This window comes from Bos indicus, chromosome 1, assembly GCF_029378745.1.
Source record: "Bos indicus isolate NIAB-ARS_2022 breed Sahiwal x Tharparkar chromosome 1, NIAB-ARS_B.indTharparkar_mat_pri_1.0, whole genome shotgun sequence".
Classification (NCBI taxonomy): Eukaryota; Metazoa; Chordata; class Mammalia; order Artiodactyla; family Bovidae; genus Bos; species Bos indicus.
In genome coordinates, this window is record NC_091760.1 from 58,773,351 (window position 1) to 58,794,432 (window position 21,082).

Sequence of the window (21,082 nt, forward strand, 5' to 3'; positions counted from 1 at the left end):
TACAGAGATTTATCTTTTAAAAGTTCTTCATCAATTTCATTGTTGCTATTTTTTGGCAGCAGTTCACATTTCCTCATCTTTTAACTTTAGGATGTAATTAATTTATGTAATCATTCCTTTAAAATCTCGGTTGCATCTAAGTTGATTTATAGATTCAACATAATGGTTACCTGACTTTTGAAAAAAGCATCACTACAATCTAGTGAGGAAAGAATGTACCTATCAGCAAACGATAGTAGGTCAACTGGATATCAATACAGAGACAAAAGACACTTGATCTCTCTTACAGCACCCACAAAAATTATCCAAGACAGAAAATGGCAAAACAGTAGAGCTTCTAGAAGAAAATGGAGGATTATTTCACAAACTGGAAAAAGGCCAAGAATCCTTAATCACCGTAAAAGCACTAACCATAAAAAGTTAGTGAAAATATAGGGACTTTCCTGGTGGCCCAGTGGCTAAGACTTCACACTCCCAATGCAGAGGGCTCAGATTTGATCCCTGGCCAGAGAACTAGATCCCACATGCTGCAACTAAGATGCGGCACAGCCAAATAAACTTTTTTTTTTAAGTTGGTGAAACTGTTGATAAAGTGAAAAGAAAAACACCAGTAAACTGAACTTTGTCAAAATTAAAAACTTCTGTTCAAAAAGACACTATAGTAAGGATGAAAAGACAAGCTACAGCGTAGAGCAAGATATCTTACATGCATGCATGTACACATGCATGCACAGATATGTCACTATATACATGTGTCATATATACGACAAAAGTCTCATCCAGAATATGACTACCACAACCCAAGTTTTAAATGAGCAAAAGACTTGAACAAACATCTAATGAAAGAGAATATACAAATAACCAATAAGTATTTGAAATGGGAGTGAAAGTTGTCACTCACCCAGGAAATGTCAATTTAAATCACACTGACACACTACTACAGAATAACTGAAATGCAAAGATCTGACACTGCCCAGTGATGGCAAGCATGAGTGTTACAGGTTGAACTGTGTCACCTAAAAAGAATATGTTGAAGTCCTAACCATCCCAGGTGGCTCAGAATATGACCTTATCTGAAAATAAAGTCTTGACAGAGGTAATCAAGTTAAAATGAGATCATTAGGGTGGATCCTCATCCAACATGACTGGTATCCTTATAAAAAGAGGAAATTTGGACGAGCACAGAGGAAATATATCTGAAGAGACAGAGAGAATTCCATATAAAGACAGAAGGTTTGGAGTGTTATATCAACAAGCAAACTGAAATAAGTGCTAAGCATGGGTCTAGGCATGGAGGCCTCAGTAGCTGCGGCATGTAAGCACAATACTTGCAGGTCTCAGCCCCTAGAGTGCTGATTCAGCAATAGTGGCACAGGGCTTAGTTGTCCCGCAGCATGCGGGATCTTCCCGGATCAGCAATTGAACCTGTGTCCCCTGCAGTGGCAGGCAGATTCTTTACCACTGAGCCACCACGGAAGCCTGCTCATTGGAGCTGGAGAAAGCCTGCACACAGTAAGATCCAGCACAGCCACAAATAGATAAATCTAGAGGAAAAAAAAACTGCTTATGTCAACCAAAAGGCATATACACAAGAATGTTCATAACAGTATTATTCACTGTAGCCCAAAATAGAAACAACTCAAATATCCATCAGCAGTTAAACAGATGAATAAATTGTAGTATAACCATTGAATAGAATATTTCAAAGTAATGAAAACTGCTACCTGCATCAATATGGATAATCTTAGGCATGATACTGCATAAAAAAGCCAGATACAAGAGAGTTCATACTGAAGCTTTACATATATATGAAAGTTCACAGACACAACTAATCTATGGTGATAAACATTTGTCTCTGGAGAGTAAATACTGGGAGGAAGACACAAGGGAACTTTCTGGAGTGCTACAAATGTTCTTACTCTAGGTGGTGGATATTTGTGTTTATGTATCTACAAAAATGTATTGAGATTTAAGCATTTATGTATGTAAATTATATCTTAAAAAGGCAGAAAGAAAAAGCAGTCTCCTCTGGGAAGTCACATTAATGCATGAGAGGAATCAGATAGGAAGTTGTCATCTTTCATTACAAGTCCTCTGCCTCTATTTTATTTTTGATGCTTCCTGGGTGATTTAGTGGTAAAGAATCTGTCTTCAATGCAGGAGACGTGAGTTTGATCCCTGGGTTGGGAAGATCCCCTACAGAAGGGAATGGCAACCCCTTCCAGTATACTTGCCTGGGCCAGCGGACTACAGTCCATGGGGTTGCAAAGAGTTACGCTCGACTGAGCATGCACACATACATACTGTGTTAATTAAATATAAGATAAATAATTTGTCAAAAACCAAAAACAAATACATATGACATAATTTGGTTTGTAAAAATTTTGCATATTTAAACGAGAAAGGAATGAGCTCAGGGAGATAGCAGCAGTGACGAGAGAATTACCAGAGTTTTAGGCATTAGTAGGTACTATAGGAGACCAACTATTTGACCACTTCCATAAAACCACTGGAAACTACTTTATTCAAATATCTGTTCATAAACATCTTGACTTGAAGGAAATATGGATCCTACCTATTCTGTAGCTTCTTTAGACCAAGCTGGTGTTTCTCCTTTTCCCAAGCCAATTCCTTTTCCACTCGTTGAATTTTATTAGCTGTTTTCCTGCCAATCTCAGCACGAATTTTGGAATCTAGATCAAAATCCTGAAGATAAGTAGACTTGTTCACCAAAATGGGTACTGTTACCAATGGACTTTAGCAATCCTATTTCATACATAAATATAGACATTTAAGGTTTGTCCTCCATTCCATGCCACATAACTCTCTCCTACATATCATAAACTCTCTGATTCTAGAAACCGCAGACTTTGATTTTACTGTCACAAAATATGGAGAAAAGTTCTCAGAAATAATTAACAATGATGAAAACAGAGTTACATCTTGAAAGATTAGTCCCACAATAAAAAACAATGAATGTTAACAGAACATTTGCAGAGTGTACCAAATTTAAAAAAAAAAAAAAAGAACTCCCTCTACCCCGAAGTAGCTACTATTACACAACTAGCTGTGCACAGGGCAGAAGTTCATGGCACATGTTCATCAGCTGAACCTCCCCTCCCATGTGACCCCACCTAGGAAAGGCCATAATGTGTTTGGCGACTTGCTGATAAAACCGAGTCAGGCTTGAATATTCTTCACCAAAGGGGCCATTTCCCCCATGAGGATACTTAGGGACCTCGTGTTTCTTTACTTCACTCCTGGAAAAATAACAGGGCCCTCATTCACACTAAATTACAAGTAATTATTTTTTCCAGATGTGTTGGTGCTTCTAGTAACGATGTATGTAAAATGCTCAGCCACAGAACTTGCCCCAGTTGTTCTTTATTTTGGACTAAGTCACCCATATTCTGCAAGTGTCAATCCTTTTATTAGTACCATAACAAACATCTTTTAACCATTAAGTTGGTCTTTTCGCCAATATGAGTTTATCAATGTGATTTCACCAATTTTTTTTTTTTTTAATGAAATTGGCTAAGTGCTTCTAGAATTATAGGACTGGGTAATCCATGGGTATAGTCAAGAAAATAAATTCTGAGCTTTTATTTGACTAGGTTCTTGATAGTAATTCCATTTAAGATAACAAAAATGGGGGAAAATATTACTAGCAGATAGAAGTGGTTATCCTATTTGGGTCACACCGAGAAGCTTTTTTGGGCTTCCCTGGTGGCTCAGAAGGGGTTGTCAATAAGGCACAAGAGAAAAATTTAATAAAAAATCAGCTTAATTTGGTGACTGTCCCCATAGCTGCAAATATTTTTTAGCAACTTTGTAGATGAACCAGTTTTTATCTTTCCAATAGAGCTGGTGAATTATACAAAAGAAATCACAGAGAATCAAATTACATAGTATGTGCCTATCCAACACTTGGTTGGATAACTTGGTTAGGTATGATAATGATTGATAACCAGATTCAAATTTATATTTATCTTATTACCAAAAGCATATGAAGTAGCTAAATCCAGAAGTAAACTTTGTACAAAGAGACTCATCTACATCCAAACCAACTTGTGTGACAAGTTCTACAGTAGTTTAGTTGTTAAAACACTGACCGGCCAGGCAAGGGAAATTTAAAGACGGGTTTAAGTGTTCTGCTTGGTCAAATAGCAGTCTCAATTCAGAAACAACATATGTTAAAATTAAAATCAAATTTATTTGAGGCTTACTGTCCGTTTAAACTGCATATGTTTGGGTAATTCTTCATTCATCTGTAGTAGTTTCTGTAATTGATTCCTTAAAGCTTTGATCCGTTCTCTCTTTCCAGCCTTGATTTCTTCTACTTCTTTCATTAACTTGTCATGTTCTCTTTTTCTTCTGGCATTCTCAATACTGAAAATAGAAATTTTAAAAGATAACATACCTTTAATATAGAAATAGCAAAAAGAAAACTAGTACTTAATAATTTGGAAATTCATTCAGCTTGGTCAACTTTGTTAAAATGTTGATGTAGTTTGCAAAAGCCCAGACCTAGTATGTATTGATCAAAAATTCTCATACCTGTAGGCTTTAGGATCTTCAATATCTTCTGGAATTGGCTCTGTTTCTATTCCAAACTGTAGGAGAAGGAATGAAAGGTTAGCCCCTTTAAATCATATATTTCCCTTAAAAGACTTAGTAAGTAGTAAATCAAGGGGTTTTCTCTTCTAACAGTTGGAGGCCTGGAAAGTACTTTCACAAAAAAATAAACTAGGGAAAAAAACTTATATTTGTTTTTACTTCAGTTAAAGGGGTAAGTAGAAAAAGAAACCCAATCCCAAGTACGCAAAATGTTAATATCATCACATTCCCCTTCCAAATAGGAATTATTGATATTCATGTGTTACTAACAAAAATACAGCAAAAGAAATCCTCAAGGTCATTTATTTTCAAATACTTCTTTTTAAAGCATATTCCTTTCATACATGTTTTGAGTTCCTTCAAAATACCTCATGCGTATACAAAGAAAAACTTCAAATACATATATTTTAAAAATTTTAAGTGTTTCACTTGACCTTATCGCAAACATTCAGTGGGAAATACACAGAATAATATAATCCCTCTCCTTGAGAAGGATATGAAATCAGAAGTATGACTCTCCTTTAGAAAGGAAGCTTAAATTAAGAAGTACTATGAAGTAAATCACTTGAAAGTACTTTGTTTTAAAAATACAGGTTCTGTGCTGAAAAATGTCTTAGGTTGCTGAAAAGGATTTATGACCCAGTGAATGAAACAAAAAGTCCTAGTTTTCTAGCTAACCTGTTCTTAAGTAAAATTGAACTTATTTTCTATTCTCTTTCATACCACATAGGGTCTTTATTTTGCTGTCATTTGTTGTAAAGAAATAATGATTCTCTTTTGATCAAGTTGGTTTTTAAGTGCTAGTCTTGATACACATAAAATATAAACGTACATTTATGTAAGACAAGATCTATAACTTTCATAAAGTGAAGTCATAAGGTCACGACTAATGTCAGAGACAAGGGATGGCTAATACATTTTAGTTACTATTAATCATTTAGGACAGAACTTGACTGAACTTTGTTTTTTTATTTCTCGGAGCTAAGCCCCTTGCTTCTCCAATATCAGTTGCAATTTGCAAGACGATACTAATAACAGCCAACCATCTCCTGTTTACAGCAAATAAGTTAAACAGATGTGCTTCCAAAGAGTTCCAAACACCTGCTAATTTTTCTTAATCCTGACTGCACTCTAGAACTGTTGGGGCTGGGGAAGAGGCAAGTTTTAAAAAATACAGATGGTCTCTGACTTATGATGGTCAACTTAATGACCATTTAAGATGGTCAACTTAATGACTATTTATTTGACTTAATGATGGTGCAAAAGCAATATGCATTTTGCAGAAAGCATACTTCAAGTTTGGAATTTTGACCTTTTCCTGGCAAAGGACACGCAGTGGATCCTCCTTCACAATGCTGGCGGCTGCTGCAGCCACCCAACCACAAGGGTAAACAACTGGTACCCTCACCACTGGCTGTACCCACAAAACCATTATATTCACTTCAGTACAGCAGTCACCAAATTATATGATATAGTCAACACTTTATTATAAAATAGGCTTCATGGTAGATGATTTTGCCCAACCGTACACCAATGTAAGTGTTCTAAGCACGTTTAAGTTAGGCTAGGCTAAGCTGTGATATTAAGTAGCTTAGATGTATTAAATGCATTTTCAACCTAAGATATTTTCAATTTATGATGGGCTTATCAGGACACAACCCCAATGCATCATAGGTTGAAGAAGATCTGTACTAATGCCTGGGACTCACTTTCTGAGATTCTGACCTAATTCCTCTTGGATGGGCTCAGGCATCTATACTTTTAAGAGCTCCCCAGTGATTCTAAAATATGTTAAGAAACTCAGACTGGTGCAGAGCTTAATTTTTTTACTTTGCATATTCAATTCTTTCTGATTTTGCCTTCTTAAAGGCTGCTTCAGAGACTTAAACATAAGTCATAATATTTTATGCATAAATTGCAGTCATAAATAAAAGGAGACCTTTATAAAAATGTGGAATGGATTTTTTCTATTCAGTATGGGTTTCCATGGAGAGTTGGTACTAAGTAGAAAGATAAAGATTTTCATCTTGTTCATCTATTTTGTCTTCTGGAAATTTTCTCTTCCTGAGCTGGATCTCTTTTGACAACAGTTCACTCTCCAAATTTTGCTGCAGTTAATAGAAATGAAAATTTACCTGCTCAAATCTTCCCTACTTTCTCTGCATGTTCTTTTGAAGTGGGCTACCTGTTAAACAGGAAGCTGATGTGTTCACAGGAGTTTTAACTTTGGTCGAATACAACTCATTCTTTACAAGCAATTCTAACAGTTATTAGTGATTTTAGCCAAAGGAATCACTTTGATAACAGAAAATTTAGGTCTTGTGATAGGGTAAAGGTATATAATTTGGGGATCCAAACCTTCAATCTTCTTTACAAAGTCAGTAATGCATTCTTTTTAAGAATACAATAATTTGACTCTTTGATAATACTGTCACATTCTAATAGTAAAGATGATAATATTTTTACAACCCCTTTCAAAGGTACAAATTATGGTATACATCCCACATATGCCTCTTCAATGAGTGAATGAATAAATAGAAAGCAAAATATATCTGAAAAAAAACTGCATCCTGAAAACAAAACTTTGCAAAGTGATGGAGACAGAAGAATTAATAGTCTTTTTACTTGAGGGACTTCTATATCTTTAAATAATATATCAAATAACTAAAGTAATAAAGTGAATTCAATATCTTTGATCATATTATTTGATCATAGAGACACCAGAAAGGCCAAATTATAATACTGGTAGGAAGATTAGACTGTAAGGTATTTATATCCAAATTCATCTTTAAGTGAATGTGAACATTTTAACACCAAAACATTAAAACAAAGTTGCTGTTACTGTTATTAGTCAGTTACATACCCTGGGAGATGGCACTTTGGCTTTCACAACTTTCTTTAACTCAAACTCAGAAAAAATGTTGAAAACAAAGATATTACTATCTGCGCCAGCAGTCACCAAGAACCGGTCATCAAAGCTAGTAGAGATGGCATTAACACGTCCATAATTATTGTCATGCATATTGAAATGCCAGTAGTCCTCCATGCTGGTCAATGAAGAATCATTCTTACTTAGGATATATACTCGAATCGCTCCATTTTGCATTCCACAAAACATCATTTCTTGGTTAATACTATGAAACACAAGCAAAGTACATTGTTTTTCATATTAATCTGAAAATGTTTAATTTTAAATTAATCAACAAATGGCTAATGTTTTAACAACAAAGATGTTATGGAGTAAATTGTGTCCCCACAAAATTCAGATGCTGAAGCCCTAAAAAACTATGGCAGCTCTAGTAAATTAATACAAAAGGGTAGAAGGAGAAAAAGACAATTTAAAATCTGGAGCTATTATATTTTGGTTTAAAAGAATGATCAGCATATATGCTTAATTCTCAGTTATTCAATTTGTGATTTCTCCAGAATCACTGTAACCTGGAACTTTTGCTATCTGACTACGCAGTAGCATCCTCCTAAGTAACAAAAAGAAAATTGATACAATTCAATTGTGTAATATATTCTGACAGAATGTTTGATAAAAAGGTTGAAGTAGTTTCAGGATTAGCTTTGACTCTACTTCAGTCATTTGATTTAACTAAACATTGAGTATTCCTCCATTTGGACAGTCTTTAGAAATGGTAATACTCATGATGGAAAAAACAGACAATAATGGGATACAGTTTTTTTTTTTAAGAATCCTGAAATTCTGGTCACCTGAAAGTGATAGTTGTGATGGGATTATCCTCTGTATCCTCAAGAAGACGGAAATCAAAAGGTTCATCTTTCCTTACTGTGTTATCACTGCTTTTGTCATCTGAGGGGAATTCACAGTGATACAGAAAACCAGAATCATAGCCACCCTAGAAAAGAGTGAAACCACATAGAATATAGTACCTGAAGATAAGACACATGTGACCACATGAGGAGTTTTTGATAATTTCAAACTTTAACACATACAACAGATGTCTTAAAACATATATTTTATATAATTTCTATGATTATAGATAAGTTTTATAAAGCATGTCTATTATTCATTTATATTCAGCCATACAATTATAAAAATAAAATACCTTACAATGATTTGTTCCCACTTAAAACACAAGAGAGATATCACTTCTGTCTACATACTGAATTCCATTTTATTTCAAGGATTATTCAGTATAAGTAGTATTTAACAATAGAGTTTTGTAGATCATGGTTTTTAGAGATTTCCAGTCTAGGACATTTTTTTTCTCCCTAAAGCAATTGCTAATCTTGAAAATGGAAGCTGAGAAATTAAGAAGCTGAGCAGAGCAATCTGTAGTCTCATGGGCTTAGAAAAAGGCAAAGAATTCCCAGGGTCCTCCAAAAAGAAGGAGCCATTGTAAACACACCTTCCACTGGGCTTTCTGTTGCAATCCCAAAGCACTATATCCCACATGTATGAAGAAACTAGAAAGAGACTGGCCCTCGCAGAAAGTAAAACCTAATTTCAAGTCATCTCAATCACTGACTGGATGAAACTGACCTAGGATTTCTAGTTGCTTTCCAGAACTGAAAATCAATTTCCAGGTGATAATAGCAATATACAGAGACTCAAGTTGATGCTACAGTTTTTCATAAAGTCTAGCATTCAACTAAAAAGAAAGCAAAAAAGCAACTAAGTGTATTAACAAAGTCTTGACTGAAAATCAAGAGAAAAAAACAGAGCCAAGAAACAAAATTATAAGAAATATTGATAGAGGTGTTTCCAAAATGGACTCCAAAATAACTATGATTAATATATTTAAGGACTTTAGAAGGCAGAAAAATTTAGAAGTCAACTAGGATCTATGAAAAAGTAGATAATGGGAAAAATGAAAATTCTAGAACTGAAAAATAAAATGACAGAAATTAGAATTCAATAGATTGGTTTAAAAACAATTAGACACAGCCAAAGCTAGAGTTATGAAAGTGAAACAGGATCAGAAAAAAAATAGACTAAGGCAGGAGAGAGAAAATAAAGATGTAAAAATTTTTAAAAAGGAGTGTAAGATCTGTATGAGGCGTAATAATAAGGATTAATATACATAAAATTGGAATTCCACAAGACCAAAAATATGGACTAGAAACAGTCCATATTTAAATGTCTGAAACTTTTCTAAAACTGAATAAAAATGTGTTAAAGTGCAAGAAATGCCAGTGACCCACAAGCAAGATATATGAAGAATTTATACCTTTTAACATGAATTTCATAAAACTCCTAGAAGAGCACATAAGCAAAACATTCTGTGACATAAATGATACCAATGTTTTCTTAGGTCAGTCTCCCAACACAATAGAAGTAAAAAAAAAAATAATAATAATGAAAACAAATGGAACCTAATCAGACTCACAAGCTTTTGCACAGCAAAGGAAACCATATAAAAACAACAACAACAAAAAGTCAGTCTATGGAATAGGAGAAAATATTTGCAAACAATGTGACAAGACAGGGGCTTACTCTCCAAAATATACAAACAGCTCATACAACTTCACACAGAAAAACAAACAACCCAATCAAAAAATGGGCAGAAGACTTTAATAGACATTTCTGCAAAGAAGACATATAGATGGCCAGCAGGCACATGAAAAGATGCTTAATATCACTAATTAGAGAAATAAAATTCAAATTTACAATGAAGACTAAAAATAGAACTGCTGTATGATTCAACATTCCCACTCTTGGGCATATGTATGTCCAGACAAAACCATAATTCAAAAAGATACATGCAACCTTATGCTCATAACAGCACTATTCATTAGCCAAAACATGGAAACAACCTAAATGTCCATTAACAGATGGATGGATAAAGAAGATGAAGTACACATGTGCAATAGAATGCTACTCAGCCATAAAAAAAAATGAAATAATGCCATCTGCAGCAACATGGATGCAACTAGGGCTTATGATACTAAGTGAAGTTAACTCAAAAAGAGAAAAATAAATACCATACTATATCACTAATATGTGGAGTCTAAAATATGAAACAAATGAACTTATCTACAAAACAGAAACACTCATAGACATAGAGAACATACTTGCGGTTGCCAAGGGGACTGGGGTGGGAAGGGCTGAGAGTGTAGGATTAGCAGATGTAAACTGTTACAGATGGATAAACAAACATGGTCCTACTTTATAGCCCAAGGAACTATATTCAATATCCTGTGATAAACCATAAGAGCAAAAGAATTTTCTTAAAGGAATATCTATATGTATATAACCAAGTCATTTTGTTGTATAGCCAGAGATTGGCACAATATTGTAAAACTATACATGAATAAAAAAATAAAGAATTTACACATTTTAACACAAAATCTTCAAAGCAATGAGAAAGAAAGATGCATAAGATTACAAATAAAGAACAATAAAAAGATGTAGATGGTAGAATGGAAGACAAAAGATGATAAAAATATAGTTTTGAAAAGAAAATATACAGAAGAAATAAAAAACATTTAAAGGCAAAATAGGCACAATAAGGCAAAAAAAAACCCCAAACTCATATATACATATATATATGTGTGTGTGTATATAAATAATTTGACAATGAGGTGTGGGGGAGGATACACAGCATTAAACATACAAAGATCTTTTTTTCTCTAGAGCTAGTAAAAGAATAAATTTATGTGAAATTATGGGTTTCAAAGGTGGTGCTAGTGGTAAAGAACCCACCTGCCAAGGCAGGAGACATAAGAGACAGAGGTTCAATCCCTGGTTTGGAAAGATGCCCTGGAGAAGGGAATAGCAACCCACTCTGGTATTATTGCCTGAAGAGTCCCATGAACAAAGGAACCTGGAGGGCTTTGGTACAGTTCAGTTCAGTCACTCAGTCATGTCTGACTCTGCAACCCATGGACTGTAGCATGTCAGGCTTCCTTGTCCTTCACCAACTCCCAGAGCTTGCTCAAATTCATGTCCATCGAGTCAGTGATGCCATCCAATCATCTCATTCTTTGTCGTCCCCTTCTCCTCCCACCTCCAATCTTTCCCAGCATCAGGGTCTTTTCCAATGAGTCAGTTCTTTGCATCTGGTGGCCAAAGTATTGGAGTTTCAGCTTCAACATCAGTCCTTCCAATGAATATTTAGGACTGATTTCCTTCAGGATAGACAAGTTTCATCTCCTTGCAGCCTAAGGGACTCTCAAGAGTCTTCTATAACACCACAGTTCAAAAGCATCAATTCTTCAGTGCTCAGCTTTCTTTCTAGTCCAACTCTCATATTCATACATGACTAATGGAAAAACCATAGCTTTGACTAGATGGACCTTTGTTAGCAAATTAATGTCTCTGCTTTTTTAATATGCTGTCTAAGGTTCTCATAGCTTTTCTTCCAAGGAGCAAGCATCTTTTGATTTCATAGCTATGGTACACAGGACCACAAAGAGTCAGACAGGACTGAAGTAACTGAGCATGCATATTAAAATAAGGGTATATATTATGATCTTTAGAGTCACCACTAAAAATAGTAAAAAAAAAAAAAAAAGTATAATAGAGGAGGAAAATTGGGGGGGTGGGGTGGGAAACTACCTAATTATCTGATAGAAGGTAAAAAGGGGAACATATAACTGAAATTGATGTGATAAATAGAAATAATAGGACAGTAGCTTTAATCTAAAATATATTAGTCACTACATTAAATGTAAATGGATACAGCATTCTATTAAAATAAAGATTTTACTACAGGATTAAAAAGAAAAAGCCTAACTTTGCGCTGCTTACAAAAGATATACTTCAAAATAAGAATATGAAATGTAAAGGAAAAAGAAGAATCATCAACAGCTCTGAGTTTTGGCTTAGAAACTGGGTGGATGGTTGTTCCATTTACTGAGATGGAGATGGAGCAAGTTTGTCCAGGGAAAGTGTGATTTTTAAAGTTCTATTTTGAACATGTTCATTTTGAGGTGCCAAGTAGAGATGTCAAGTTGGATGTTCAAGGCTGAATATGAGAGGAGAGGTCAAGACTAGAGATAAACATGAGATTTGCTGACATATAATTGATATTTAAAGCCATGGGACTAGATGAAATCATCTAGCAAGAAGGAGGCTGCCCAAGAACTTGAACATCCTCAAGTTCTTCAAAGTTAAAAGCTAGTTCAACAAATAAGAAGCCAGCAAGAGAAGCTAAAAAGGAGTGGCCTGGCCAGCAGAAAGTGGTGTCATAGAAGCCAGGCCCCCCAAAAAAATGCTTTAAGAAAGATGGTAGGTCAACTCTATCACATGCTTCTGAGAGGCCAAATGGACAGAGAAGTGGCCACTGGGCTTTACAGTATGGAAATCTTTGATGATGTGAAATCGTGAAGATAAAACCCCAACTGGAATGGGTTAAAGACCAAACAGGAGATGAAGAAATTAAGCCAATGATTACACACAACTCTTTCAAGAAGTTTTCCTATAAAGGAGCAATGGATGAGAAGAAAGGATGTTAAAGAAAAAAATTTAAGTTGGTAAGTACTAGGAGCATGTTTATATGCTGATGATAAGAAGTGAGTAAACAGAGAGAGATTGAAGATACAGGAGACCAGCTCATTTATTTCAGAAGTAAAACCTTTGAGAAAGTGAGAGGGGATGGGATCAAGAGGCCATTTGGAATAGTGTCCTTGGGAAGTTGTAACAGATGATTCACCAATTGTTAACAGTAGCAGACAAACTTGTATGGATCCCCATAGAACATGAGATCTAAGACAAGATAAGGAAATGCCATCTGATCGTTTTTATTTTCTCAGTGAAATGTGAGATGGGAATTCCCTGGCAGTCCAGTGGTTAGAACTCAGTGCTTCCACCACCAGGGCCTGGGTTAAATTCCTGACAGAGGATCTAAAATCCCAAAAGCCACACAGCACAACCAGAAACAACAAAACAGAAACAAAAAGAAAAGAAAACGTGAGGTAAGGTTATGACTAGAAATTGAGGGAAGGTGAAAATGACTGACAGGAGAAGAATTAGTGATCATTTGGAAAGTGGGAAAGTGGAACCAGCCTACAGTGTGAACACTGTGAGATATGAGAACTGTGGTCATGGCTTCAAAACAAGGCTGGTTTTCTACAGCATCTGTGTGGTACAGGCACAGAGCTGGCAAGTGAGTCAAACAGGGTTAGTGTCACTGTCTCTGATATACCTTAACCTTGTTTGCTGGTGTAGTTTAATGGTTAAGAGCTTAGACCCAGACTGCCTGAGTCCAGATCCTGTTCCACCTCTAATTATATGACTGCAAATAAGTTACCTAACCTCTCCCTGCCATGATTTTTTCTTATGTAAAATGCAAATTATTAAGAGCACTTATTTTATAAGGTGGTCACTTAGAATAGTGCTTGGTATAGAATAATCAGGTTTCCAGATTTTGCAAATAAAAAACTGAGTGAACATAAAATGAACTTACTATGGTAGTCATTTTATGATACATGCAAGTCAAATCACTATGCTATGTACCTTAAATTATACAGTGCTGCATGTTAATTATATCTCAGTAAAACTAGGGAAAAAAAAACTTTAAATCCAGGGTGCACGGGTAAATTTGAATTTCAGATAATCAGCAAGTTTATCTTTAGTATAAGCATGTCCCATGTAATATCTGGCAACCCTAAAGCTAATAAGCATTAAATATGTTTGTTAGATAATTAGTAACTTTTGCATGTTTTTAGACACTAGAACTCTATTCTATTACAGTTGTTTCTGTACCTCTCTCCCTCATGATATGAGGAAGTTTCCAGAGGGCAGGACCATGTCCTATTTATCTCTTTACCCCTTGAACCCCACACAACAGAATCCATCAATAATTGTTTTATAAAGCACAGAAAACAAAGGGTCAAGGCGCTAATACATGGAATCCTAAGGTGCCTTCATCACTACTTTCCATCCTTCTTGCTGCTTGCCTCCTTAAAAATTGCTATTAAAGATATATTTCTAAGAAATGTTGATGAGGAGTAGCATGAACTCTCATCATTCCTTACAACAACAGTCCTTAGCTAGGCAGTCCTCTGGCCTGGCCAAGGATCTGAGACCACTTACGACCTAGTGGTAATCTTTCACATATATTTCTTTTTTTTTAATATAAATTTATTTATTTTATTTGGAAGCTAATTACTTTACAATATTGTAGTGATTTTGCCGTACATTGACATGAATCCACCACGGGTATACATGTGTTCCCCATCCTGAACCCCCCTCCCATCTCCCTTCCCATCCCATCCCTCTGGGTTATCCCAGTGCACCAGCCCTGAGCACCCTGTCTCATGCATCGAACCTGGACTGGCGATTCGTTTCACATATGATAATATACATGTTTCAATGCCATTCTCCCAAAGCATCCCACCCTCACCTTCTCCCACAGAGTCCAAAAGTCTGTTCTTTACATCTGTGTCTCTTTTGCTGTCTCACATATAGGGTCATCATTACCATCTTTCTAAATTCCATCAGATCAGATCAGATCAGTCGCTCAATCATGTCTGACTCTTTGCAACCCCATGAATCGCAGCACGCCAGGCCTCCCTGTCCATCACCAATTCCTGGAGTTCACTCAGACTCATGTCCATCGAGTCAGTGATGCCATCCAGCCATCTCATCCTCTGTCGTCCCCTTCTCTTCTTGCCCCCAATCCCTCCCACCATCAGAGTCTTTTCCAATGAGTCAACCCTTCGCATGAGGTGGCCAAAGTACTGGAGTTTCAGCTTTAGCATCATTCCTTCCAAAGAAATCCCAGGGCTGATCTTCTTCAGAATGGACTGGTTGGACTAAATTCCATAGATATGCATTAATATACTGTCTTGGTGTTTTTCTTTCTGGCTTACTTCACTCTGTATAATAGGCTCCAGTTTCATCCACCTCATTAGAACTGATTCAAATGTATTCTTTTTAATGGCTGAGTAATATTCCATTGTGTATATGTACCACAGCTTTCTTATCCATTCATCTGCTGATGGACATCTAGGTTGCTTCCATGTCCTGGCTATTATAAACAGTGCTGTGATGAACATTGGGGTACACGTGTCTCTTTTAATTCTGATTTCCTTGGTGTGTATGCCCTGCAGTGAGATTGCTGGGTCATATGGCAGTTCTATTTTCAGTTTTTTAAGGAATCTCCACACTGTTCTCCATAGTGGCTGTACTAGTTTGCATTCCTACCAACAGTGTAAGAGGGTTCCCTTTTCTCCACATCCTCTCTGGCATTTACTGCTTGTAGACTTTTGGATAGCAACCATTCTGACTGGTGTGAAATGGTACCTCATTGTGGTTTTGATTTGCATTTCTCTGATAATAAGTGATATTAAGCATCGTTTCATGTGTTTGTTATCCATCTGTATGTCTTCTATGGAGAACTGTTTAGTTCTTTGGCCTATTTTTTGATTGGGTCATTTATTTTTCTGGAATTGAGCTGCAGGAGTTGCTTGTATATTTTTGAGATTAATTCCTTGTCAGTTGCTTCATTTGCTATTATTTTTTCCCATTCTGAAGGCTGTCTTTTCACCTTGCTTATCATTTCCTTTGTTGTGCAGAAGCTTTTAAGTTTAATTAGGTCCCATTTGTTTTTTGTTTTTTTTGCTTTTATTTCCAATACTCTGTGATTTACATTGGAGAGTGTTTTGCCTATGTTCTCCTCTAGGAGTTTTATAGTTTCTGGTCTTACATTTAGATCTTTAATCCATTTTGAGTTTATGTTTGTGTATGGTGTTAGAAAGTGTTCTAGTTTCATTCTTTTACAAGTGGTTGATCAGTTTTCCCAGCACCACTTGTTAAAGAGATTGTCTTTTCTCCATTGTATATTCTTGCCTCCTTTGTTGAACATAAGGTGTCCATAGGTGCGTGGATATATCTCTGGGCTTTCTATTTTGTTCCAATGATCTATATTTCTGTCTTTGTGCCAGTACCATCCTGTCTTGATGACTGTGGCTTTGTAATAGAGCCTGAAGTCAGGCAGGTTAATTCCTCCAGTTCCATTCTTCTTTCTCAAGATTGCTTTGGCTATCTGAGGTTTTTTGTATTTCCATACAAATTGTGAAATTATTTGTTCTAGTTCTGTGAAAAATACCGTTGGTAGCTTGATAAGGATTGCACTGAATCTATAGATTGCTTTGGGTAGTATACTCATTTTCATTATATTGATTCTTCCAATCCATGAACATGGTATATTTCTCCATCTATTTTGTGTTCTCTTTGATTTCTTTACCAGTGTTTCCTAGTTTTCTATATGTAGGTCTTTTGTTTCTTTAGGTAGATATATTCCTAAGTATGTTATTCTTTATGTTGCAATGGTGAATGGAATTGTTTCCTTAATTTCTCTTTTTGTTTTCTCATTGTTAGTATATAGGAATGCAAGGGATTTCTGTGTGTTGATTTTATATCCTGCAACTTTACTGTATTCATTGATTAGCTCTAGAAATTTTCTGGTGGAGTCTTTAGGGTTTTCTATGTAGAGGATCATGTCATCTGCAAACAGTGAGAGTTTTACTTCTTCTTTTCCAATTTGGATTCATTTCTTTTTCTGCTCTGATTGCAGTGGCCAAAACTTCCAAAACTATGTTGAACAGTAGTGGTGAGAGTGGGCACCCTTGTCTTGTTCCTGACTTTAGGGGAAATGCTTTCAATTTTTCACCATTGAGGATAATGTTTGCTGTGGGTTTGTCATATATAGCTTTTATTTATTATTTAATTTTATTTTATTTTTAAACTTTTACAATATTGTATTAGTTTTGCCAAATATCGAAATGAATCTGCCACAGGTATATCCGCATTCCCCGTCCTGAACCCTCCTCCCTCCTCCCTCCCCTACCCTCCCTCTGGGTCGTCCCAGTGCACCAGCCCCAAGCATCCAGTACCGTGCATCGAACCTGGACTGGCGACTCGTTTCATACATGATATTATACATGTTTCAATGCTATTCTCCCAAATCTCTCCACCCTCTCCCTCTCCCACAGAGTCAATAAGACTGATCTATACATCGGTGTCTCTTTTGCTGTCACGTACACAGGGTTATTGTTACCATCTTTCTAAATTCCATATATATGTGTTAGTATACTGTATTGGTGTTTTTCTTTCTGGCTTACTTCACTCTGTATAATAGGTTCCAGTTTCATCCATCTCATTAGAACTGATATTATGTTGAGGTATGTTCCTTGTATTCCTGCTTTCTGGAGGGTTTTTATCACAAATGGATGTTGAATTTTGTCAAAGGCTTTCTCTGCATCTATTGACATAATCATATGGTTTTTATCTTTCAATTTGTTAATGTGGTGTATTACATTGATTGATTTGCAGATATTGAAGAATCCTTGCATCCCTGGGATAAAGCCTACTTGGTCATGATGTACGATCTTTTTAATATGTTGTTGGATTCTGTTTGCTAGAATTTTGTTAAGGATTTTTGCATCTATGTTCATCAGTGATATTGGCCTGTAGTTTTTTTTTGTGACATCTTTGTCAGTTTTTGGTATTAGGGTGATAGTGGCCTCATAGAATGAGTTTGGAAGTTTACCTTCCTCTGCAATTCTGGAAGAGTTTGAGTAGGATAGGTGTTAGCTGTTCTCTAAATTTTTGGTAGAATCAGCTGTGAAGCTGTCTGGTCCTGGGCTTTTGTTTGCTGGAAGATTTCTGATTATAGTTTCAATTTATGTGCTTGTAACGGTCTGTTAAGATTTTCTATTTCTTCGTGGTTTAGTTTTGGAAAGTTGTACTTTTCTAAGAATTTGTTCATTTCTTCCAAGTTGTCCATTTTATTGGCATATAGTTGCTGATAGTAGTCTCTTAAGAGCCTTTGTATTTCTGTGTTGTCTGTTGTAATCTCTCCATTTTCATTTCTAATTTTGTTGATTTGATTCTTCTTCCTTTGTTTCTTGATGAGTCTGGCTAATGGTTTGTCAATTTTATTTATCTTCTCAAAGAATCAGCTTTTGGCTTTGTTGATATTTGCTCTGGTCTCTTTTGTTTCTTTTGCATTTATTTCTGCCCTTATTTTTAAGATTTCTTTCCTTCTACTAACCCTGGGGTTCTTCATTTCTTCCTTTTCTAGTTGCTTTAGGTGTAAACTTAGGTTATTTATTTGATTTTTTTCTTGTTTTTTTGAGGTAAGCCTGTATCGCTATGAACCTTCCCCTTACCGCTGCTTTTACAGTGTCCCATAGGTTTTGGGTTATTGTGTTTTCATTTTCATTCATTTCTATGCATATTTTCTTTTTTTATTTCTTCTGTGATTTGCTGGTTATTCAGCAGCATGTTGTTCAGCCTCCATATGTTGGCTGAACATATTAAAAAGATCATACATCATGACCAAGTGGGCTTTATCCCAGGGATGCAAGGATTCTTCAATATCTGCAAATCAATCAATGTAATACACATTAACAAATTGAAAGATAAAAACCATATGATTATGTCAATAGATGCAGAGAAAGCCTTTGACAAAATTCAACATCCATTTATGATAAAAACCCTCCAGAAAGCAGGAATACAAGTTTTAATAGTTTTTCTCCTGTAATTGACATCTAATCTTACTGTATTGTGGTCAGAAAAGATGCTTGGAATGATTTTAATTTATTTGAATTTACCAAGGCTAGATTTATGGCCCAGGATGTGATCTATCCTGGAGAAGTTTCCATGTGCACTTGAGAAAAAGGTGAAATTCATTGTTTTGGGGTGAAATGTCCTATAGATATCAATTAGGTCTAACTATTATATCATTTAAAGTTTGTGTTTCCTTGTTAATTTTCTGTTTAGTTGATCTATCCATAGGTGTGAGTGGGGTATTAAAGTCTCCCACTATTACTGTGTTATTGTTAATTTTCCCTTTCATACTTGTTAGCATTTGCCTTACATATTGCAATGCTTCTATGTTGGGTGCATATATATTTATAATTGTTATATCTTCTTCTTGGATTGATCCTTTGATCATTATGTAGTGTCCTTTGTCTCTTTTCACAGCCTTTATTTTAAAGCCTATTTTATCTGATATGAGTATTGCTACTCCTGCTGTCTTCTGGTCTCTATTTGCATGGAATATCTTTTTCCAGCCCTTCACTTTCAGTCTGTATGTGTCCCTCCTTTCGAGGTGGGTCTCTTGTAGACAACATACATAGGGGTCTTATTTTTGTATCCATTCAGCCAGTCTTTGTCTTTTGGTTGGGGAATTAAACTCATTTACATTTGAGGTAATTATTGATAAATATGATTCCATTGCCATTTACTTTGTTGTTTTGGGCTCAAGTTTATATACCCTTTCTGTGTTTCCTGTCTAAAGAAGATCCTTTAGCATTTTTTGGAGAGCTGGTTTGGTGGTGCTGAATTCTCTCAGCTTTTGCTTGTCTGTAAAGCTTTTGATTTCTCCTTCATATTTGAATGAGATCCTTGCTGGGTACAGTAATCTGGGCTGTAGGTTTTTCTCTTTCATCACTTTAAGTATGTCCTACCATTCCCTTCTGGCCTGAAGAGTTTCTACTGAAAGATCAGCTCTTATCCTTACGGGAATCCCCTTGTGTGTTATTGTTGTTTTTCCCTTACCAATTTTAGTATTTGTTCTTTGTATTTGATCTTTGTTAATTTGATTAATATGTGTCTTGGGGTGTTTCACCTTGGGTTTATCCTGTTTGGGACTCTCTGGGTTTTTTGGACTTGGATGACTATTTCCTTCCCCATTTTAGGGAAGTTTTCAAGTATTATCTCCTCAAGTATTTTCTCATGGTCTTTCTTCTTGTCTTCTTCTGGGACCCCTATGATTCTAATGTTGGGCATTTAACATTGTCCTAGAGATCTTTGAGGTTGTCCTCATTTAATTCTTTTTCCCTTTTTCCTCTCTACTTCATTTATTTCTACCATTCTATCTTCTACCTCACTTATCCTATCTTCTGCCTCCATTATTCTACTGTTGGTTCCCTCCCAAGTGTTTTTTTATCTCATTTATTGCATTTTCATTATATATTGACTCTTTTTTATTTCTTCTAGGTTAGGGCTTTTTCGTGGGATAGCTATCCCACAGTCTGGGTTGTTACCTCAAGTTTGTTCCCTAAGATTGCCCTCAGGGCATTCAGGCCGGGTCCTTACCCTAAGCAATGCAGCCCGCGCCTCCCTGTCCAGCCCCCGCTTGCTAGTGGCGGATGCGAGCGTCTGGGCTGCTTTTCCACTGGGAGTTGCCGTTAGGCATGTAATCTGTGGGGTTTATTTATTTATTTTTCCTCCTGGTTATGTTGCCCTCTGAGATTCCAAGGTTCACCACAGACCCACCGGTGACAGTGTTTCCTGGTGTTTGGAAACTTCTCTCTTTTTTAATACTTCCTTCCTGGGATAGATCTCCGTCCCTACCTCTTTTGTCTCTCTTTTTATTTTTTTATATTTTGTCCTACCTCCTTTCGAAGATAATGGGCTGCCTTTCTGGGTGCCTGATGTCCTCTGCCAGCATTCAGAAGTTGTTTTGTGGAATTTTCTCAGCGTTCAAATGTTCTTTCAATGAATTTGTGGGGGAGAAAGTGGTCTCCCCATCCTATTCCT

At 36.0% G+C, this 21,082-nt stretch overlaps 1 protein-coding gene across 8 annotated transcripts in view; it reads right to left on the reverse strand.

Annotated features, from left to right (window-relative positions):
• The window catches only part of CFAP44 (cilia and flagella associated protein 44), a 118,173-nt gene that overhangs the window by 47,528 nt on the left and 49,563 nt on the right, over positions 1–21,082 (reverse strand). For 7 of the 8 annotated variants that reach the window (XM_019981280.2, XM_070788003.1, XM_070788008.1 and 4 more), the window contains 5 exons: positions 8,335–8,480; positions 7,481–7,751; positions 4,558–4,613; positions 4,227–4,389; positions 2,576–2,706 (listed from right to left, as the gene is read on the reverse strand). In XM_019981280.2, the coding sequence (XP_019836839.2) occupies positions 2,576–2,706; positions 4,227–4,389; positions 4,558–4,613; positions 7,481–7,751; positions 8,335–8,480 (767 nt within the window). The remainder of the gene's footprint in view (positions 1–2,575; positions 2,707–4,226; positions 4,390–4,557; positions 4,614–7,480; positions 7,752–8,334; positions 8,481–21,082) is intronic. The other variant, XM_070788011.1, reaches the window with a different exon arrangement.